Source organism: Centruroides vittatus, unplaced genomic scaffold (assembly GCF_030686945.1).
Source record: "Centruroides vittatus isolate TY-2023 unplaced genomic scaffold, ASM3068694v2 contig_10, whole genome shotgun sequence".
Lineage (NCBI taxonomy): Eukaryota > Metazoa > Arthropoda > Arachnida > Scorpiones > Buthidae > Centruroides > Centruroides vittatus.
The window spans coordinates 2,483,085-2,504,476 of NW_027120658.1; the positions used below are offsets into that span (position 1 = coordinate 2,483,085).

The following is a 21,392-nucleotide window of genomic DNA, read 5'->3' on the forward strand; positions in this document are numbered from 1 at the left end:
ATGATTTGTTTTGTTCACTTGTTCGCTAATTGTTTTCTTTGATAAACATCGTCATGATTTCCTACAAAACCGGATGCTATACAATCCATCGATTTTAAATGAGACCACCATATCTTTCTATTGGTCAACGATATGTATGTCTGGGCGGAGTTTAATACCACTCTCGTGACTGCTATACACTCTATGTATATATATGTATGTATATATATATATATATAGATATATATATCTATGAAGAAATGATTATAAGACTAGACTATAGAAAGTATTCACTTGCTATAAACATGGATAGAAAATTGTTGCTTTTTCTTATTATTTCCTACAATTTTTTAAGTACTCACAGTTTTGACGAATTTAAGTAAGTAAAAACAAATTTTAATTAACTTAAAAAACTTTTTCTTCTAATTGAATAAATTAAAGTTTTAACTTTCTTGATATAAGTAAAAAGTTAACGTTTCGAATTAATATTTTATTAATTAAAATTTACTATTAATATAATTATATATTAAAAATAAATATTAAGTTTTATTAATTAATTAAGTACACAATTAGCTAAATTTTAATGCCTTTTACTCCTTTTCTCAATTAAAATAGTTATACTAATATTAGACTTATATGAGATGAAGCAATGATAAATTTAATAAAATATGCTTTAAAAAGTCTTTTAAACTTTTATTTATTTTATTAATAAACGTAAATAATGAAATATCTAATTTGAAACCGTGCGTTAGTGATGAAAATATCTTAAATCTGCTTAACAGTTTTAATATAATTATTTAATTATATATTCTCTTCTCTCGATTAATCTTGTTAGTTAATATTAAAGGTGAATATTAATCTGCTATTAGACATAAAAATTATCCTAGCACAAGAAAGAAATTAAGATTTTAATCTTCAAGTAATTTGAAAGACGTCTTACTTAAACGTACTTAAGATTGAGTGTATTTAATTAATTTTATATATTTAATATTATGATATTAATAGCATTCGTCTGCTTATCTGAATGACTATTAAAGTATAATTACTGATCTATTGAGTTTTAAATTGCTATTAACTGATTATTATGATTAAACCTTCTTGTGTATATATTACCACGAAAACTTAAGGAAGATTAACTAAGATTTGGTACCATCAATAGTCACATTTAAATGAACTTTGACAGAGATTTAGAAAGTATTTTCTATAAATTATAATTTAATTTATTTTATTTTATTTTATTTTCACACTTTTATTATCAGATAATAATAGGTTTAGAATTCATATGATACAACGAATTTATACAAGAATTATTAATTGTATTTAATTATTCTTAATTAGTAATTATGAATGGAATCTCTTCTGTTCTCCTTAATACGAAAATTATTGAAAATTTTTTCTTAATTAATTAATTTTTCCTTAGATTATTTTACACTCTATTAATAACATTTGATATTGAATTTTTCATTGACAGTTGTTCTATAATGAATATCAAATTCGTTATTCAAGACACCTGTCTGTTCTCATTCCTGTCAACTTTACAAAATGTTAATCATGTTAATTAAGTTGCTAATTACCTGTAAGATATTTTGTTAACTATCTCAGATCATGTTCAATATTAAAAGATAATACTGTAGGTAAAATAAACAAGTCTTATTTCCAATTATAATTTAAATATATTTAATGTAATAAATTATTTTATTTTCTTGACGATTTATATAAATTCTTTTTCTAAAAAATTAATAATTATCTCCTAAATAGGCACTTTTATTAAGTGAGATAATTGGTTGTAACTGCATACCGGAGATGCTTCAGTTGTTAGACATTAACAGCTGTTTCTAATCTTTAAAAAATTATAATAAAATAATGGTTTAAAAAGAATTTACATTTTTAATAATGCATTAAAATGTTTGCAATTATCTATTGTCACGTCGTTATAATGCTAGGCTGAAATTTTTAAATTTCATGCAATATAATCCTGTCTTTGACCCCTAAACTCTACCACGTCTGGTGTGGAAAATTGAGAGCAGATATAGAAGTATACGCTCTCGATTTTTATCTATCTAATTTCGTTCTCGAGATTAACTAAGAACGGACAGGCAGACGACGAATCTATAAATTGCAAACCAATTATTGATGTGTAGCTTATTAGGAGCATCTTTCTTCGAAAAATCTATTTAAATTTTTTCAAAACTCTTATTAATTCGTTTAAAATCCAGAAAGTATTTTTTCTTTAACATTTTAGTGATTTTTAACAAGACTATTATGCCAATTACTTCAATGAAACGTTAACATACAGAACAATTATTTAGCTAATTAAAAATAAGAAAAAACATAAATATATAATTAGAATAAAAGTAAAAATATATTATTTAAATTCAAATCACTCATTATATAAATTTCACGTTTATACGCGCAGCAAAACACATTTAAATCATTCCTGTAATATACTTAAATGACTTTTGGCTTTTACATTTATATACACGATTATTGCATTAAATTAGTTAATATTCTTAAATATTATTATAATTAATATTTAAAAATATATAAAATATAATTAATTTGTAATTATTTTATATGGAAAATCAAAATATGTAAACTTTAAACTACATTAAATATGTTTTCGAATTGCATTTCAATTAATAATAATTAAGTAATTGGAAAACAGACGTTTCAGATCTATTTAATACATTTCTGGCAAATTCGAAACCATTTCTGTAAAATAAAACTTATATAATTATCTATAAAACTTTATTAAGATTTAAATTAAATTAAGAGCTATATTCATTAATCCTACACTTCTAGAATACTTAATTGTAATTCATCAGAATATTTGAAGAACAGAGCACGTATCAAGTCTCTTAATGGAATCAATAAATGAAAATGTTAAATTTAAAAAAATATTATTTTTTTATAATATTTTATTTGAAAAATATTAATTAAATTATTTTTTCTAATTTTTCAGTGTATTACTGTAGAAAAAAAATTAATAAAAACTGCCATTAATTTTAATTGAAAACGTTGTTTCTTTGTAACTAAATTAAATCTTACTTTGTAAAATAAAGCTAGCGGAAATACAGTATTAAAACGTAAAAACACGTAAACAGATAATAAAAATATCTTCTTTACTCGCCGTGTCCAATCACCAGGAACAAACTATTCTCCACAGCAGAGACGACCTTTCTTTAGAGGCTACGCCTCTGCCAAATTATGTAAAACAGTCTAAAATGTCCACCGGTGACAATCCCTTCACAATTTAAAATTATAAGATTTCTTTGTATAATAGAGCTGGCGGAAATACAGTATTAAAACGTAAAACCACGTAAACAGATAATAAAAATATCTTTTTTACTTGCCATACAAAGAAATCTTATAATTTTAAATTGTGAAGGGATTGTCACCGGTGGACATTTTAGACTGTTTTACATAATTTGGCAGAGGCGTAGACTCTAAAGAAAGGTCGTCTCTGCTGTGGAGAATAGTTTGTTCCTGGTGATTGGACATGGCGAGTAAAGAAGATATTTTTATTATCAGTTTACGTGCTTTTACGTTTTAAAATTAAATCTTAATTTATTAATTAGGTTATTAATGATAATTAATACATTTTAAATTAATTAATTTGAAAAAACCTATAAAAAATTTTTACAGCAGGAAAAAATAGGGAAAAATAGCACTCAATTAGCAAAAGTTTTTATTTTATTGTAATTAAATTAAGTAATTTAAATGAGGAAAAAATAAATAATAAGGAAATTTTATTGGCAATAATAATATTTAAAAAAATGATAATAAATCAAAGTGTTTTGTTTTTCTTATTTCAAATTGATTTATAAAAGTGTTATTACTAAAATAACAAAGTAATCGCATTGAAATACTTTCGGTGATCAAGTGCTAAATTTATAAAATGAAATCTGTGTAAAGATTGTTCTTTTATATCATAATGGTTATACGTTACCAAAATATTTGTTTTTCTTTAAAATAATATTTTTATTATATTTTTAATATTTATTAAATAGAATAAGGGCATAATAATTTGATTTAGTTTTATTTATGATTAATAACTAATTATATTTATTAATTAATTACGAGGTGGCTCCTATCGTGTGTGGTTTATCTCTTGATATTTCGTAAATAAATATACAATAAAACCTGTCTAAAACGAAAACCTGCCAAACCGGAGAGTTTCCGGATCACACAGGTTTTACTATATTATTTAAAATATTTTGATAAATATTTACTTATATTTTATAATTTTTTATGTATGTATGGGTATGTTGTATATATTTATAATATAAAAATATAACTAATATTTCCTTTAATTTAAAAGAATAAATTATAAAGTAAATTATTATATTGGAAATGAATAAATATTTATTCATATAATGACAAAATTATGTTGTATTATTATATAATTAATAGTTATAATTAAAATAACACAATGATGTAATTAATAATACTTGTCTTAATTAATGTGAATATTTCTTTAAAATCCGTAAGACAAGGAGTAAAATTAATAACACTATTTATTCATTTTAAAAATATTTTTACTAAATTTATGACTTTTTACACCTTGACACAGCGTTATTAATATATTATATAGTGATATAAAGAGGTATATTTTATATAAAAATAGTTAAACAATTAACTTCCCAAATTAGTTTTATCAAAGTGAATTCATATTTTAAAAGCTTAAGTGTTAAGGTTTGTTTAGATCATTAACTAAAGTTCGAACTAAAGCCAGTAAATGAATTGCATGGCTAAATGAAGGCAAAACAAAATAAAAGGCTATACTCGCAGTTAATGAATGTGTTTACTTGGAAGAGATCCCTCCATTGCTTAATCTGTCTTCATTGGAACAAAGAATAGTAAATGTTATCTCATCTTTTTAAAACAATAATTATCATTTATAAAATACAATAAAAGTCATCTTTAAATGAATTTCTATAATTAACTTGTTTATTTTATTTAAATATTCTAAATTAGGGGTCTCCAGCTTGATCGCTAGCGATCTCGAGGGAACAGTCAATTTATAGAATTACTAGGTGACGTTTAAGAGTGGGTGTGCAATTTTAATTTTCTTACATTTTTAAATATAATAAGATTAAAAAATTATTTTTAAATATTATTAAACTAACTAAATAGGAATTTGTAGTAATTTTTATTAATTTTATCCTGGTTACTATTTCATCAGCATTTAAAATGGGATCGGCATTTAAATTTCTGAAAGGGGTCGACAAGTAAAAGTGGTTGGAAACTTTTAAATTTATCGTTTTTTCTTAAATATTTAATAATTTAAATTAATAATTTTTAAATTTGTGTATGAATTTTCTCATTAATTAGCTCTCCGCAAACATTTGGAAATCGAGGACATCAGCAATTTTTAAGACAGATTCTTCAAAAATTGGATGAACGTCTTCAACAATTGGGGTAAATATAATTAAATTAAATTATCATATTAATTAAATAAAGATGATAAATTAATGTTTGTGGAATATTTTAATATAGTAAAAACTTCTGATTCGATTTTCAATTGCTGAAGTAATTATATTACAATGTAGGAGTTTAAAGATTTGTATCAAGTTTAAATTAGCTTATCATATTTTCAGACAATGCACTAATTACTGATTCATCTACTAGTTTGGATATTAATAGTGAGATAATTGTGATCAATTCTGTGATTAATTTTAATAAATGTATATAATTTGAAATTATCCTTGAATCAACAATGCAAGGAAAATGATATCTAAATATTATTTATTACTTTAGAAATTTATCTTTGCTTTCATCTTTAATTAGAATTCCATTAACAGAGAAAATGAAGTTATTTTTAATGTTTTAAATCATCGATAAATATAACTTTTGTATTTAAACTTATTAATTTTATATGTTAAAAATTACATTATTAAATAATCAAGAAGATATTGCTAAAGCTAGAAGATAAAAATATATAAATTTAGTTACGCAAATTAAAAATTTAATCAAATACACACGTTTTACACAATAGTGTAAATATTTCTTTGTTATCAATTAATAGTTGCATGTGCTCAGCATTGCTCGTGCTTTTGAGGGGATGGTTGTACTCTGTACAGTATTTTTTAAACGAGTTGAATAGTTACGTGAAGTTGTTTGGGCTTTAAGTTGGTGAGGGTGATAAAAACAATGGTGTTAGTAACTAAAATGTACATGTATTAATCTGATTATTTTCAATGAGAAACTGCAATGTTGTGTTAACGCTTGCTCGGGCTTAAGAAATGTGGGCTTTAAGGATGTTTCGGAGGTGGAGACTCAACAGTCTATTTTCTAGTGTTGAAGAATAGTCGTGCCAAATTTGATGCGGATACGTTGAACGGTATAGAACTGATTATCTAAGAAATATAGGGCCTACATACTGTACACACATATTTTGACTTAATTAAATTAATATGGAATTGCGTTGCTCAAAATACAAATAAGAATTCAATTAAATATCTGGAATTCTCAGTCTTGAATTTTTGTTATAAAGTCATCTTCATTTACTTCAGCCAATTTTAAACATCCATTAAAACTGATATTTTATCTTGTTATAGCATTTTATAAAAGAAAATATAGAAAACTTTTAGGTAATTTTCCATCTGCAATAACGCTTTTAAGGCTAAATGCTATTTAATAATCCTAATCTTGGTTGCATCGATTTTCTTAATTATAATTAATATTACACCTTCAATTACACTTAAGTTTATTTATTAAGAACTCCTTCAACAAAGCGGGAATTTCCTATTTAAAAAACAAACAAGTTTTCTCAGTTAAAATTATTAATGTTTGAACACGGATTACATTGATAATTTTAACTGAGAAAACTTGTTTGTTTTTTAAGTAGAAAATTCCCGCTTTGTGAAAGATTTCTTAATAAATAAACTCAAGTATAAATAACTGTGTAATATTAGCTATTTCATATTTGCCTACTGTTTAAGGAGCACAAATTTGGATCGGAAATACATCAAACCTTTATAATCCGAAAATAGCTCATATATTATTTTGCCAAATTAAAATATGTATATATATATATATATATATATAATAAAATAATTTTTTTAATAAAAATAGCAAAAATTAAATAATTCGAAACTAAACAGTATTAGAAGTATTTTTTCTATCTTTCTTTTGCTAATTCCATAAGGAAATTTCACAGTTCTTTTACAGTCTGCTTTGAATAGTTTGTTTTAAACATATTTTCATTTCTTTACATAATTAATTAAATTATTAAACACATTTGATAAGTAATACAAAAATTTATATAACAACATTAGCTTATATCACAATTTTGCATTATAAGCTTAAGAAATTTATTACTAATTTAATTCTCCAATAAATTATGGTTTTAGATGAAAAATGGTAGTATACATAAAGACAAAATACATATTTTTATTTATAAAAAAATTCGTTTCAATTTAACAAATAAATTGACCTTTTCTATATTTTCTTAAGTATTACTATTATATTCTTTATATATAATATATTATTTATAGTACCATTCTCATAAAAATGTATGTACTTAGTGGAATTTCGAACTTAGGCTACATGTAAAACAGAAAACGCTATTTTGAAAATTTGAAAAATGGATATTTAATAAAGAGAAATCATAAATAGTTAAATCACTCTCTTTTATTTATACTTTATTTCCTTTTAAAGTTGTAAATATGTAAGATATTGTTGCTTAAAATATAAAATGTATTTTAAGATTTGTTTTGATTTTAATAAATTTTATTTTAATCGGTTTTAAGATAGAAATATCCTAACGTAAATTATTTAAAAATGACGAAAATTAAAACCATAGTAATTGCTATGAAGCAGAACATATTTAAAGAGAGATTACGGCCACTCTGAGGAAATTAATATTTAAAGATACATATAATTTTATTGAGAATTTTCTAAAATGTAAATAAATTATTCTAACTTAATTTTAATTTATTTACTTGTTGTTTTAAGAATGAATACCTTCTTTGTGAGTATTTTTGTAATCGGTAAAATAAATTTAAGTTTTATGGATAATTAATTTCAATTTGTCTTTTGGTCGTCCCTTAGGAAATTTCCTCCATCCACCCCCGCTTTCAATGCTAAATAGAATAAAATTTTTATATATTCTATAAATGAGGCTCGTTTAAACCAATAGAACAAATTTTGAATAACACTTGAAGCACCTTTACTAGCATTTTGAATAGATGACTCTGATATTGTATATACTATGATTACTCTTTATATATAGTAAATATATAATTTATATACATCTGCATTGGAATTTGAGTGGGGAACTGATGTGGTGATGTAACTAAATGTAAAATACACCTGAATAACTTTTAATTCTGTTAATTTCCTCGAAAGAAATAAGAGATTATGTGTATATATATATTATAAAAATTTAAAAGATATTTTACTTTATTGTTATATTTAATACGTATAAAATTTTGTAATATCACAATTACTATGAGATCTCACTAATTACAGAAGTAAACACTAATTAAAAATATCTATTGTATTTTCTAGCTCACATTCTGTAATAATGCCTTTTACTTTCCTAGCTGTTATGTATACATAACACGGAAAAATATTGAAATCGTGTCAAATTTGATCTCTGGGTTTTTGCAAATATCGACGTTTTGAGACCCTCTAAACCCAAAAATGACAAAAAAACAGGAAAAAAATTTCATACACGTATGTAGGGGTGTTAGTAGATATTCCGTTTGATATCTCAGGATGGTGTACAGATTAAGTAACGAAATTTGTCATGGTAGTTTGAATATAAGGGATATTAATGCTATTAAATTTTGGTGGTTAAAGGATAAGGGAGTGGGGAGATAGAGGAGGGTCATTTGTCGTATCTGCAATGGAGTCGAACTTAATGAAGATTTTACTCGTTAGTAACATTTACAATATTTTTTATAAAACTCATCTCTACTCTAAAAATTAAGCCTTTTGCTTTTTAAAAATGATTAATAACATAAAAGTTATTTTAAATAAAAATCTGATAACACCGGGAAAGTTACACAACTCGTTGCTGGATTTTTTTCAATTATAAATTCATACCTACAGGCAACTAATTTCATTCGTTTAGATAACTAGATTTCTTTTATTTGTGAAATTTTCTTCTCAAACATATGATTATAACATTGCTGTATCATTTATTTGATGCTTATTAAATACATATAGACAAGCCTCTTATTATTGCGTGTATACACCACTTAACAAATTTACGCTTTTAAGATAAGAATGTAGACTGAAATTAATTTATGTAACAGCATGGCAGCTTACATATTTCGTTAAAATATCAGTAAATAAAGCTAAACGTGACATACGTAATGAATTTCTGTAATTATTCAAGTTTTGTAAGTGTCTGTCAAATAATTAAATGTCAGAAAAATGAGTTTCTCTATATTAAAACCTCTACTATTAGAAATAAAATTTTCTTTTTTCAAGATTAATATATATATAATAACGTATAATTTAATATAATTTTTTTATTTTTATTTGCTAATGTAATATTTATATTACAATCAGAAAAAGTATTTATTTATGCTTTAAATTTATTAAAATATAAATAAATAATTATAATAAAATTCTTTTTATTTTTATTAACGCAATTTTTATTGTTATTGTTGTTAAGTTATTTATTTTATTATATATATATATATATTTTACTGAAATAGCTCGTTCTACGATACGACTTGGTGGTAATTTCTTGTGATTAATTGGCTATCTATTTTGAGTTTTTTTTAAAATAAATATATAAATAAATAAATAATTTTTTAATATAATTAAATACGATATTAAAATATTAAGAAATGTATAAATAAAATTTATAAGACAAGACGAAAAATAAAATCATCAGAATCTGAAACATCAAAAATTCAAATTTGAAATATTTTAGTGAAAAAAAACCAAAATTATAGAGTTTTATAATGTAATTTAATAAATAAAACTCTCCTCCCCAATATTTTTGCATTTTTGAACTCATGGAACTGCAACAAATTCAAACAAAATTTGTTTGTTTTTTTCTGTATATGTGGATATCAGTGTATGTGGGGCGAATGATTTTAAAGCTTAATAACTCCTATGCTTTTTGTCGAAAATTTCTGAAATTTTGTAGGAAAAGTTGTGTATTAGGGAGATTGATACTATTCAATTTTGATGGTTAGAGATTAAAAGAGTGCGGAGATAGAGGGGAATCGTGTGTCGTATCTCCAGTGATGTCGGACTTAATGATTTTATTCGTTATTAGTATTTGCAACTTTTTATAAAAACTTATTCCTCTCCTCAAAATTAAACGTACATTTTATAAAAGTTTTCTATAACAAATTAAAAGTTTTCTATAACAAATCTCTTAACAGATGGAGCCACACACAATTTTAAGTCTTTCCGGAAAAGTTACACAATTCGTTGCTGGATTTTTTTAAATTCAATTATTGATTGAATTTAAAAACAATTGATTACAATTGATATTATTTTAAAAATTAATATGTAGTAATTAATAGTTCCTTCCTATTTATTAAATTCTATTATAAATCGCTATAATTTTTTAAATTTCGAGTACTTTTCAACAGTACATAAAATAGATATGGAAGTATCGAAATCAATAGAACACTATCAAAATACAATATTGATTTATTTGTTGAACACCAAACGCTTCTGTAAATAAAATAATTCTTGTATATAAAAACATTACTTATTTCTTGAATTATTTAACCATTTAAATATTTTAATATAAAATATTAAGTTCATTCAGTTTTAATTTAAAATAAAGTTTTAAAATCTTTATAAAGTTTGTTCCTTTTTTTTGTATCTAGGAAAGTTAATTAAAAGTTTATATTCTAATAAATCTACAGAGTTAATTTTTTTAGCTACAATAAAAATTTTAATTATTTACTGTTAAATACATTCAAATTTAAATATATTTATCTATTTCTAAACTCGTGTTTTCGGAGAGGGATCGTTATTTCTGTATCGATTATTCTTAAATAAAGAAATACAAACTTCGAAAAACTATTGAAGTGTCTCGCACTTTCTTTTCTCGTATATTTTTACAATAAATAAAATAGTTATTTATTTTTTTCAAACTTTCTCTTATCATCAGTATATTTCAAAAGTTCTCAATTTGGAATAAAGCAAATTTTATTTAATTTTCGCTAACAATTTTTGGCTTTTGTTATTTTAATTATCTTTATTATCATCATTAACATACTGTAAATAGATAGTCGGGTTGTAATTTGAAAAGTGTAGCCGAATTAACTTAAATTTCTACTGGTGTGTGTCTGTCTTTCCTTAATCTTTAGAATGAAGTTAGATAGATGAAAGTCGAGACCAGATACGGAAAACGTAGAGACAGAAGGTCCGAATAACTATGTAGTAACTTCCGGTTCAGGCCGGAATTCAAGTGATTCCAATACAAAATTTTCTCCAGAACAGAGTTAAATAAATCACTGGCATGACTCTGATGTTATCAGGAAAAGTATGATGTACATGAGCAAAACACTTCTAAAATCGAAAGCATATATTTTAAATTAAATTTTAAAATATGATTAAAAATTGCAGATTTTATCGATTTTGTAGTTTAAATTATGTTAATTCTTCATACGTATTTAAATATATAATTTTAAATAAAGTAGAGATGTTTTTCTAAAGACGTTTAGAATATTTTTCGAGATGGCAAGTATAATCTTATATTTAAATTCTGTCACAATTTCAATTCTTATAACAATGCCCTTAAGATAATATTGACGTTTTATAACAACATTTTCTTAAAATGTTGTTCCGAAAAGGCAAAGACATTCTACATCTCACTTGTTCTCCTGTAATAAAAAAGTGAAAAATGCAGTATATAATTCATCTATTATAATAATTGCAGTCATATGTAAATTTTTATCATTTCAAAAGAAATAATGAGTAAAATTTAAATCATTTTGTAACTTTATCTACAAATATGACAGGTCATTTTTACAATATAACAAACTCCAGAACTGGCATGACTGTGATATTATCAGGAAAAGTATGATGAACAAGGGCAAGACACTACTAAAATCGATTTATTTAATTTTCTATATATGATAAATTGTTTTATATTACTTTAAATGTTTAATAATAATAATAATAATAATAATAAGTGTATATTAATGAGTGAAATTGCCAATTGCTACGACTAGATAACTTATGGGTTCCACTCTCCATCTTCTTTGCTTCACTCGTGTTACACCTTTGTTTGCTAATGTTAGTGCTATTTGTTTTAATGTAGAACTATTGTAGTCTGGCATTACAGATTTTCTTACAGGCAACTACGATTTCTTAGAGTAAAATAAAATTATTTTTTTAATTAATTTTATTTCTTTTCTGCTTGCTTATTGCTTTAACTAACCTTTGTTTTCTTACCATTAAATAAATAATTGTATGATATTTAAGTATTTGTTTCATTCATGTCGTATTTGTTTTATCATTTCGTATTAGTTCCTTTTATGTGGGTGAATAACCTCACTGAACTTTCATTTATTTTATTTTATTGAAAATTATTGATTGATAGGTAAACTACTTACGAACTTGTGTCGAGTGAGAGAGCTATTTCGAAACAAGCTTCAAATTTCAAAGCAAAAGACAAAGGAAAAATTCATCCCTATTTATCAGGTTTCGTTCCAAAAATGACTTGTAAATCGAGATTAATGTCTGCCTGTCCGTCAGTATGTCGTTCCTTAATCTCGAGAACTGAGTTAAATGGATGAAAGACAAGACTTGGAAACTGGGAGCAGAAGGTTCCCATTAACTATATTCGAACTACCCTATTTAGTTTGAAAGTCACGTTGTTGTAATTCAAATGTTTTCCCTGACAGGTGTTAGATAGATGACAGGCATGACTCTATTGCTAAAGGAAAAGTATGATGTACAGGGGCAAGCCACTACTAATTTGAAGTGGAGAGCATATATTTTAAATAAAACAAATTAAAAGTATAATAAAAAAATTGCAGCCCGGCATTGTGACAATGCCATTTCAATATTATTTTATTAATAGCTACACAATACTTTGTACTTTCAACGTAATTATTTCTTTATTTTTTGTTTTGTTTGGTGTCACGACTTGGTGAATTTATAGACACTTGGCAAATTTATCTATTTAATCCATAATCTTTACAGAGACGCGTTTTGGGCTTTCGCCCTCTTCAGTCTGTTACGTAATATAAATATGTTGTATCTGGTGGGCATCTGTCCGGCACCTTCCGCACTACGTCTTCCCACTTACTTTCTCCGCTTCCACTAACTTGACTGCTTCCTCCGCATGTCTCATAGCATGTAACTTCTTCCTCCCAGAATGCTGCACACAGCCACGCCTAACAACTGTATAAATATACTTTTTAAGCTATTCTTATGTTTAATAGTTGTAACCAGCTTTTATGAATTTTTATGCTTAGGTTCTTGTTAATATTATTTTTGTCGGTAGTAATTTCGTAGCTTTCTTTAAATTTTCTTTTGTACCAATTTTTTTCTTTGTGTACTATTTTAACATCAGTTTTATCTATGCTGCAGTTGAGTTGTGCAATGTTCGTAAAAAACAGAGTTTATTCTATTATATTTTAAATCCGCGATGTGTTCTTTTAATCTTGTTTCCAATCTTCTTTTTGTTTCTCCAATGTATGCTTTTGGTGGTTCACGTGTGCAAGGTGTTTTGTAAACGACATCAGTAGTGTTGTATTTATCTGGTTGTTTATTACGCCAGGTTTAGTCTGCCGGATTCTTTTTTGTAAGTTTCTACAAGTTGGTGCCAGTTTCATATTTATTTTATCGAAACTTTCATTTATCTGTTCGAAGAAGCCACGAATGTAAGGGAAGGATGTGTATCTTAATCTGCTTTTATCTTTGTTTTGTTTATTTTCCAGTCTTTTATTGTAGATTTTACTTTCCCAATTATTTATTATTCGTTGTGGGTAGCCGTTTAATAGAAATTTAGTTCGTAGTTCCTTATTCGTAGTTCCTTAAGATGTTTTTTCTTCTTCTGTAGTGAGCTTGTTCTGTTCACGATTTTTTATACTCTACGTTGAATATGTTTTCTTTTATATACTTTGGGATGTTTGAATTGTAGCTTATCACCTTCCTGATCGCGCATGGTTTAGTATATGGCTCGAATTCAATTCTCTTTGCTTTTCTGGTTAATTTAATGTCTAGGTAATTTATTTCTGTGTTTGTCTCCTTCTCAACTTTAAATTTAATATTATCATTTAATTTGTTTATTTTTTCTTCTATTTTTTCTAATTTTATTATTTCTTGGTCTTATAGTATAATTATGTCATTCACATATCGTTTGTAAAACTTTATGCTTGTAATTTCATTGATTGTTTGATCTATATCTACCATAAAAAGTTCTGCTAGTTTCGGGCCTACGACTGATCCCATGCTTATGCCTGTTTTTTGTGTGTATAACTTATTGTTAACTTCAAAATAATTACTTCTATATACGAATTCTATTAAATCAATTTCCTCTTCTTTTGCTTCAATTTCTTTTAGCATACTTTCTATTAGGTTCCAAGTTATCGAAGGGTACATATTTACTATAGCTAGGCTTGCAAGTTTATATTTTTCATGTCGTGTATAAGTTCATCTGTATGCTTAATGGAGTATTCTGAATTTTTATACATTTTTAATTTCTGTTTTAAGTATTTTTCTAAATTATATAAGACTGAATTTTTGAAGTCGAAGATGGGTCTTATTTGCTCGCCTGGTTTATGTTTTTCTAGTTGTATGTCTAACTTAGGGGTTCTGATATTTTCGTTTGTTAAAATATACCGTTTCTCTTCTTTTTTTATATTCTTTAATTTAACTTGCTTATTTATTCGTTTCTTGAGTTCAACGTAAATAACTTCTTTTGGGTCTATCGGTAGTTCTTTAAAAGACTCTTTATTAACTATTTCTAATTTTTTGATTTGGATCCACTCTTGTTTCACTATAATAATCTGTTTCGATTTATCTGCTTTTATGATATCCATGTCATTTGCTTCAAAGTAGGTTTTTAATTTTTTTATTCTAAATTTATATTTGACGTACGATTCTTCAGTAATTTTTTCCCTCTATTTTCGTTTTTTACATAATTTTTTAGCTTATTGCTAATTTTTATTTTTACATTGTAATTCTCTGGGGGGTTATTTTACTTCATATATAATTTAGGTGTGATATGATATCTAGTTTGTCCCATTGGTTTGGGCCGATAAAGTCCAATCTATTTTGTAGCATATTTAGCATATTTCTTGGTATCTCTACGGCAGTTTTGTTTACTTGCTTACTTGTTTACTCACTTTTTGGTTTCTCTGGATCCTGGGTATTCAAATCTTTTGCTTAGTCGTGTAATTTTCTTTTCCTCATAATTATCCAATTTGTCTTTTTCAGATCTTTCTAAGTTAATTTCTTGTTTAACACTTAGTTTCTTGAGTTTCTTTTTAATTTTGGTAATTGCTATATATTTATATTTAATTGTGGTCTTTAATGTTTTTAGGTTACTTATCTTTGCTTCACTATTGGGTATGGCTTTATTTTTTAATAAAAACGTTCCTATAATGCAGTTATTAATATAAAAATAAATATTTTGGAATATTTTCTAGTTAAATTAAGCATTTCATAAAATTATTTTCGTTAAAAGGAAGTTAAACATAATTTTTTTTAAAAAAAAGATATTTAATAGCAATTTTTTCGTCTATTTTTATCTCGATTACTTTAAGAAATTTGAACAAAAAATACACCAATTATTTTAAAATGTATTTATAGTATAATGCACTAACATTAAGTTAACGATGATTAGTGGGTTATATATTATTAAATTATATAATTCATTTTGTAATTTAAATTGAGAAATTGTTCAGTTTTCTAAATATTTTTTCCAAGTAAATATATTTTATTATATTTTATAAAATTTTTAATTTAATAGTAGTAAATCGATCACTCTAATTTAAATTTTATTAAATTTTTTATTTAAATTATTACTACAGATTTCAGACTTAAAAATTCTCTTATAGATTGACTTTCTTTCAAAAACTTATTAATAGAAATAAATAATATTTTTAAATATAAGATTTTAAATTTCATCGTAAAGAAACATAATTTTGAAAGAAACTCTGTGTAAAAGTTTCTATAACGCAGAAAATATACAGCTTTTCTTTTTTTATTCTGAAAATTGATCATAACTCATATAAATTCAGCTATTCTTCTTATCATTTAATCATGATCTCATGTCAAAATGAATGATTCATCCGTCGTTAAGTGGACCAGTGGTCAGTTGTGAAATACACTTGTACTTAATTATTTAATGAAAATTAAATACCGAAAACGTGCTTAGATTATATTACTTTAAAATTAATCGTTTCTAATATGTGAAAACATGTATTGATTCATAATAAATCTTTAAGAAACAAGATCGTAATTAAATCTCAAATGATCGCTGTTTAAAATTACAATTTGAATTTTAATAACTTTTGGATAAATATTGTTCAAATAATAATTAATTAAATGCAATTTATCAATAATTTTAAGGTTCGGGCTAAAATTTGAAAAAATTGTAGATCTATAAATTCCAACTGTCATGTCTGTTTGTTTGTCTGTCCTTCCTTAATCTCGATAACGGAGTTAGACAGATGAAAAATCAATACTGGATATGGAAACTATTTGTGCAGGGAGCCCTGATTAACTGTATACGAACTTCCGTTACATACCGGAAGTCACGTTATTTCAATTCAAACCTTTTCTCTTGAAAGGACTGGCACGACTCTATTGCTAACAGGAAAAGTATGATATACAGGAGCATTACTTAATAATATTATTTCAAATGTTAATCATATTATTTAATTTGTTTTATTTAAAATCCATGCTGTTCGCCTCAAATTAGTAGTGGCTTGCCCCTGTACATCATACTTTTCCTGTTAGATGACTGGCACGACTCTATTGCTATGTAACTCCTTTCAGGGGAGAAGGTTTGAATTGAAATATTATTAAATAATATATTTAATAATATTTAAAATTAAGAATAATTAGTGCAAGGTATAAAATAAACAGTAAATATTATGGCGTATCCATCACACAAAGCTTTTTAGAATAATAAATAACATCCCAAATTTAAGAATCATTTGGATTTTAATTTCAGAAACTCGTGAAAAAAAAAACTTTAAAGTTTAAGCCCTACATTAAATTACATTATATGATAGATCTTAATTTTTATAGGCCAGTGATGGCGATTTCAGGATAACCATATTAAATGTTTAAAAAGTATTATATTTTTATAAATTATAAAAAACTTATTTGATAAATTTGAAGAATGCATGTTTAGTGTGAAGACGGGTTCCTAGAACTTGTCGTATAAAGTCTTATAGATCACTAATCATGTTTTCAGATAGAAAAATATCAGAATAACTTTTGTTTGTTTAATGATAATAGTCATAATTCCGAGCTGCGATTTTTAATCTATTAATTTTAAAACATATGCTCTCGATTTCAGTAGTGTCTTGCACCTGTACATCATACTTTTCCTGATATAAACAGTCATGCCAGTCATCTATCTAACTCCGTTCTGGAAAAAAATTTCCAATTCAAATAACGTGACTTCCGTTCCAAACTGTTTAAATGTAGTTACTCGAAGCCTCCTATTTCTGAGCTTTCTATATCTGGTCTCGTCTTTCATCTGTCTAACACCATTCTCGAGATTGAGAAAGGCCAGTTGGAATTTATAGGTCTGCAAGTCGAACATGGGAGTCGGTATATAGGGGTGGTCACTCTAAAAGTCGAATATAATGATTTCATTCGGGAAATTGTCAAATGATACAAGCCATGAACTGTTACAAGTCAGTCAGTCAAACGTGTAATATAACTTTGTAAATAAATATAATATTTAATTAATTAGTTTATAAACATTTTAAATATCTTCTTAATTCATAAATTGATGTTGAAAGATAAAACTCAAAAATTCATTAGTTTATTTATGCACGTAGCCATATTCTTTTTTAAAACTTATAAACCCTTCGCTACTATTATTTTTACTACATACCTCCAAAACTAAAACAAAATTCTGTGTACTGTTCATCATAGTAGACATATGATGTATTAATAAATAAATTTTCTTGCAAGTTTAGTATTAACCAATGCATAACCATTTTAAAATAACCTTTGATGCCTACACAGTAGAATGTGTAGTGTTACACTAGAATAGTAAATACATTACGTAATAATACTGTATCTGAATATAGAATACTGTACATAGTATTATATTTTCGTCACTCTCTTTGAGAAGACTCTCCCTTGATATGACTAGTTTCCGAAAATTTTGGAAGTGGTCGTCATAAAGAGGTTTTGCTGTAAATTATCTAAAATAAACCAAACACTTTCTCCTGTGAAAAAGTATAAAGAATAAAACTTTCATTTATTTAATATAAATAATGATTCATCACATTTGATAAGGAATTAATAAGAAAACAAATATTTTCTTTTTATTAATAAATATTTTTGTAATCTTATCTAAATAGCAACAAGTGCACCTTCTTATCTTTCTACTAGACCATATGGCTACGTAAAAAGGAATATTATGAATTTTCTCCAAATTTCCCTTTGCTTTTAAGTAATAAATACTTACTTCGTTTCGATTTTCAAGCGATTTTTTTTTTCACTAAATAATTGTGCTTTTCTTATTTGTAAATTATATTTTAAAACATAATCACATATTTATAATAATAATTATTAGGAAAATTTTATAACATTTATGTTAATATAAATTCTTTACTGAATATCTTATTAAACGATATATTTTTCGTAGTATTTATTATCTACTACTTATAGAAAAATATATCACTTACAGAGAAATTGTTAGGCAAAATAAATACTTTATATACTTAATTCTCAAATAATCATTGTTCTTAAATCATACAACTAAATTTACTTACGCATTTCACAAAGAAGAATCAATTATTGATTTGTGGGTTTTTTGTGGCGACTTTTCGTGATTCTTTGTGGTGATTGGTCTTTCTTACTTCTACGAAAAACATATGCAGTAAACAAAGTTACAAAGAGATAATTGTGATTAATTTACTCTTTTTGAGAAATAAAGTATGCAAAATTATTTCTTAATAATAACATTTTCCCTAAATAATTAATTTTATAATAGTATTTCCTTTAAAAAACGAAAATCCACTTGGATAAAATTATGATAATCAAGATTTATCTTATAATAATTCAGCAATAAAATTCTTTTCTTTTATTAAAATAAAGATAAATTCTTATTTTTAAAACTACTTAGTAACTAAACCGGTAAATATGTGGCATAACTATCTAAAATTTACAAGAAAAAAGTGAATAAATAAGTTATACAAATAAATTAATTCTAAAATAGAAATTACTGAAACGGTGATAAATTTTCGAATATTATCACTTTTGGATAAGTTTAGAGAATTAAATTAATAGAAAAAATAAAAACTGATTTTTATCTTTCACAATACACATCATCTCGTACTTTTTTAACCTCTTTTATAATAATAAAGACGAGATTTTAGATAATGTTATCACACTAATTGAATTCGATAACGATATAATTCACTTTTCAACTTTTTAAAATATATTTATTATAATAATATTAATATTTGTTATTCAGTTTTATCTTGGAAATGCAAGTATATTCCATAAATAGTATGAAATTTTATTTATGGTGATATATAAAAAAAATAATTCTAATTTAATATCAATAAAATTGATTCTCCCTTTTCATTCGGGAGCTGTAAGTACGTTATATATATATATTATATAACGTACTTATAGTCCCCGTACTTTATAATATATATATATATAACGTACTTACAGCTCCCGAATGAAAAAAGAGAATCAATTTTATTGATATTAAATTAGAATTATTTTTTTTATTATTCATTATATATATATAATGAATGTATAAATTACAAGAAAAATTAATTCCAAATATTAATTTTAATTTAAGCTTAAATAAGTAATTATTTTTTTAATTAAACAATTATTTTCTTCATATATATTTATCTTTAAAATAAATTAGTATCTCATGTATCAATTATTCTTTCCAATAAAATAATATAAAAAATATTTATATTATTGGAAAAAATAACTGATACATGAAAGAATATTTATAAATAAATATTTGTAAAGATATATACCTTATTTCACTTCTGAATTTAAATATTTTAAGTAGTAAATTCAATATTTAATCGTTTTAACTTTAACTTCATTGATAATAATATCGAAAGTAGCGATAAAATCATTAAATTAATTAAAAAATTAAATAGAATTACATCATGGATCGTTATCAGGAAAAGTATGATGTACAGGGGCAAGACAGCATTAAAAGCGAAATCAGATATGGAAAGCTTAGTGTCAGGAGATCTAATTAACTATATACGAACTTCCGGTCTAGGCCGGAAGACACATGATTTTTTAAAAGTAAAAAATGATTTAAAATGGCAGCCCGGTATTGTGATGATATCACAATAAATAATTTCGATTTTTTTATATCTGTTACTCCTCGCATTTCCAGCAATAGGGATTCAATGATATTAAAAAGTATGTAAAATTTTATATTATTTTTAAATAATTAATAATAATTATATCTATGTACATAGAAAACCGTCAAACTTAATTTTCCAGCTTCAGTTCAGAATCTTGTCTATTCAGAGTTTTAAAATAGACATTTTTCTTAATTATTATTAAAGTTAATAAATGTCTGTTAAAGCTAGATGCGAGGGTGGTTTGAAGGGGGGAAGAAACAAAAACAACATAGCTTTTTAAATATACAACTCTGTCATAAATTATAAATGAAAGGGAAAGCATTAAAAATGCACTCTTTTAAATCAAAAATAAAAAAATAAAGATTAAAATATTTTAAAAGTAATTAATAAAAATTAATTTTTTCACAATGTTTTATATATGTCATTCACTTTAAGAAATAATTTAAAAATAAACGACACCAATCAAGATTTAAGAATTCTCTCCGGCATCATAACAAGCAATTAGTGTCAAATTAAGGAAAAATTATGATCGTATTCGTAGTAAATTTATTATAATTGATTAAGCTAAGTCGCTGCAATTTTTATAAGAATTCGATTTTATTAAAAATATTTTTACCATATTTAGAACCGCTATAACATTGAAAGCTTAAGAAACAAAAATAGCGTGTAATGACCCTTACGTCTCACGTGATTCTCAATTGTTTAATATTGTATTTGTTTACGATTATAAAGTAATTTAATTTGAGCCCACAGTGGGGTATCTACTATACGTGTTGAAGGAAACATGATCTCAGTACCAACAACCTGAGATCTCACTCTCTTCAACAGGTGTTCCCTTATTCCCTTATTTGTTAATTTGTTAATTTTATATTCACAACTACTGTACTTTAATGTCTCCAATCATCAGTTATTTTTGTCACT

The 21,392-nt window shown here is 24.9% G+C and overlaps 1 protein-coding gene across 2 annotated transcripts in view; it reads left to right on the forward strand.

Annotated features, from left to right (window-relative positions):
* The first annotated feature begins 244 nt into the window (after nucleotides 1-244).
* The window catches only part of LOC136982852 (uncharacterized), a 31,430-nt gene continuing 10,282 nt past the window's right edge, over nucleotides 245-21,392 (forward strand). For both annotated transcript variants that reach the window (XM_067280456.1, XM_067279749.1), the window contains exons 1-2: nucleotides 245-358; nucleotides 5,314-5,400. In XM_067280456.1, coding sequence (XP_067136557.1) covers nucleotides 285-358; nucleotides 5,314-5,400 — 161 coding nt within the window. In that variant the 5' untranslated portion in view covers nucleotides 245-284. The remainder of the gene's footprint in view (nucleotides 359-5,313; nucleotides 5,401-21,392) is intronic.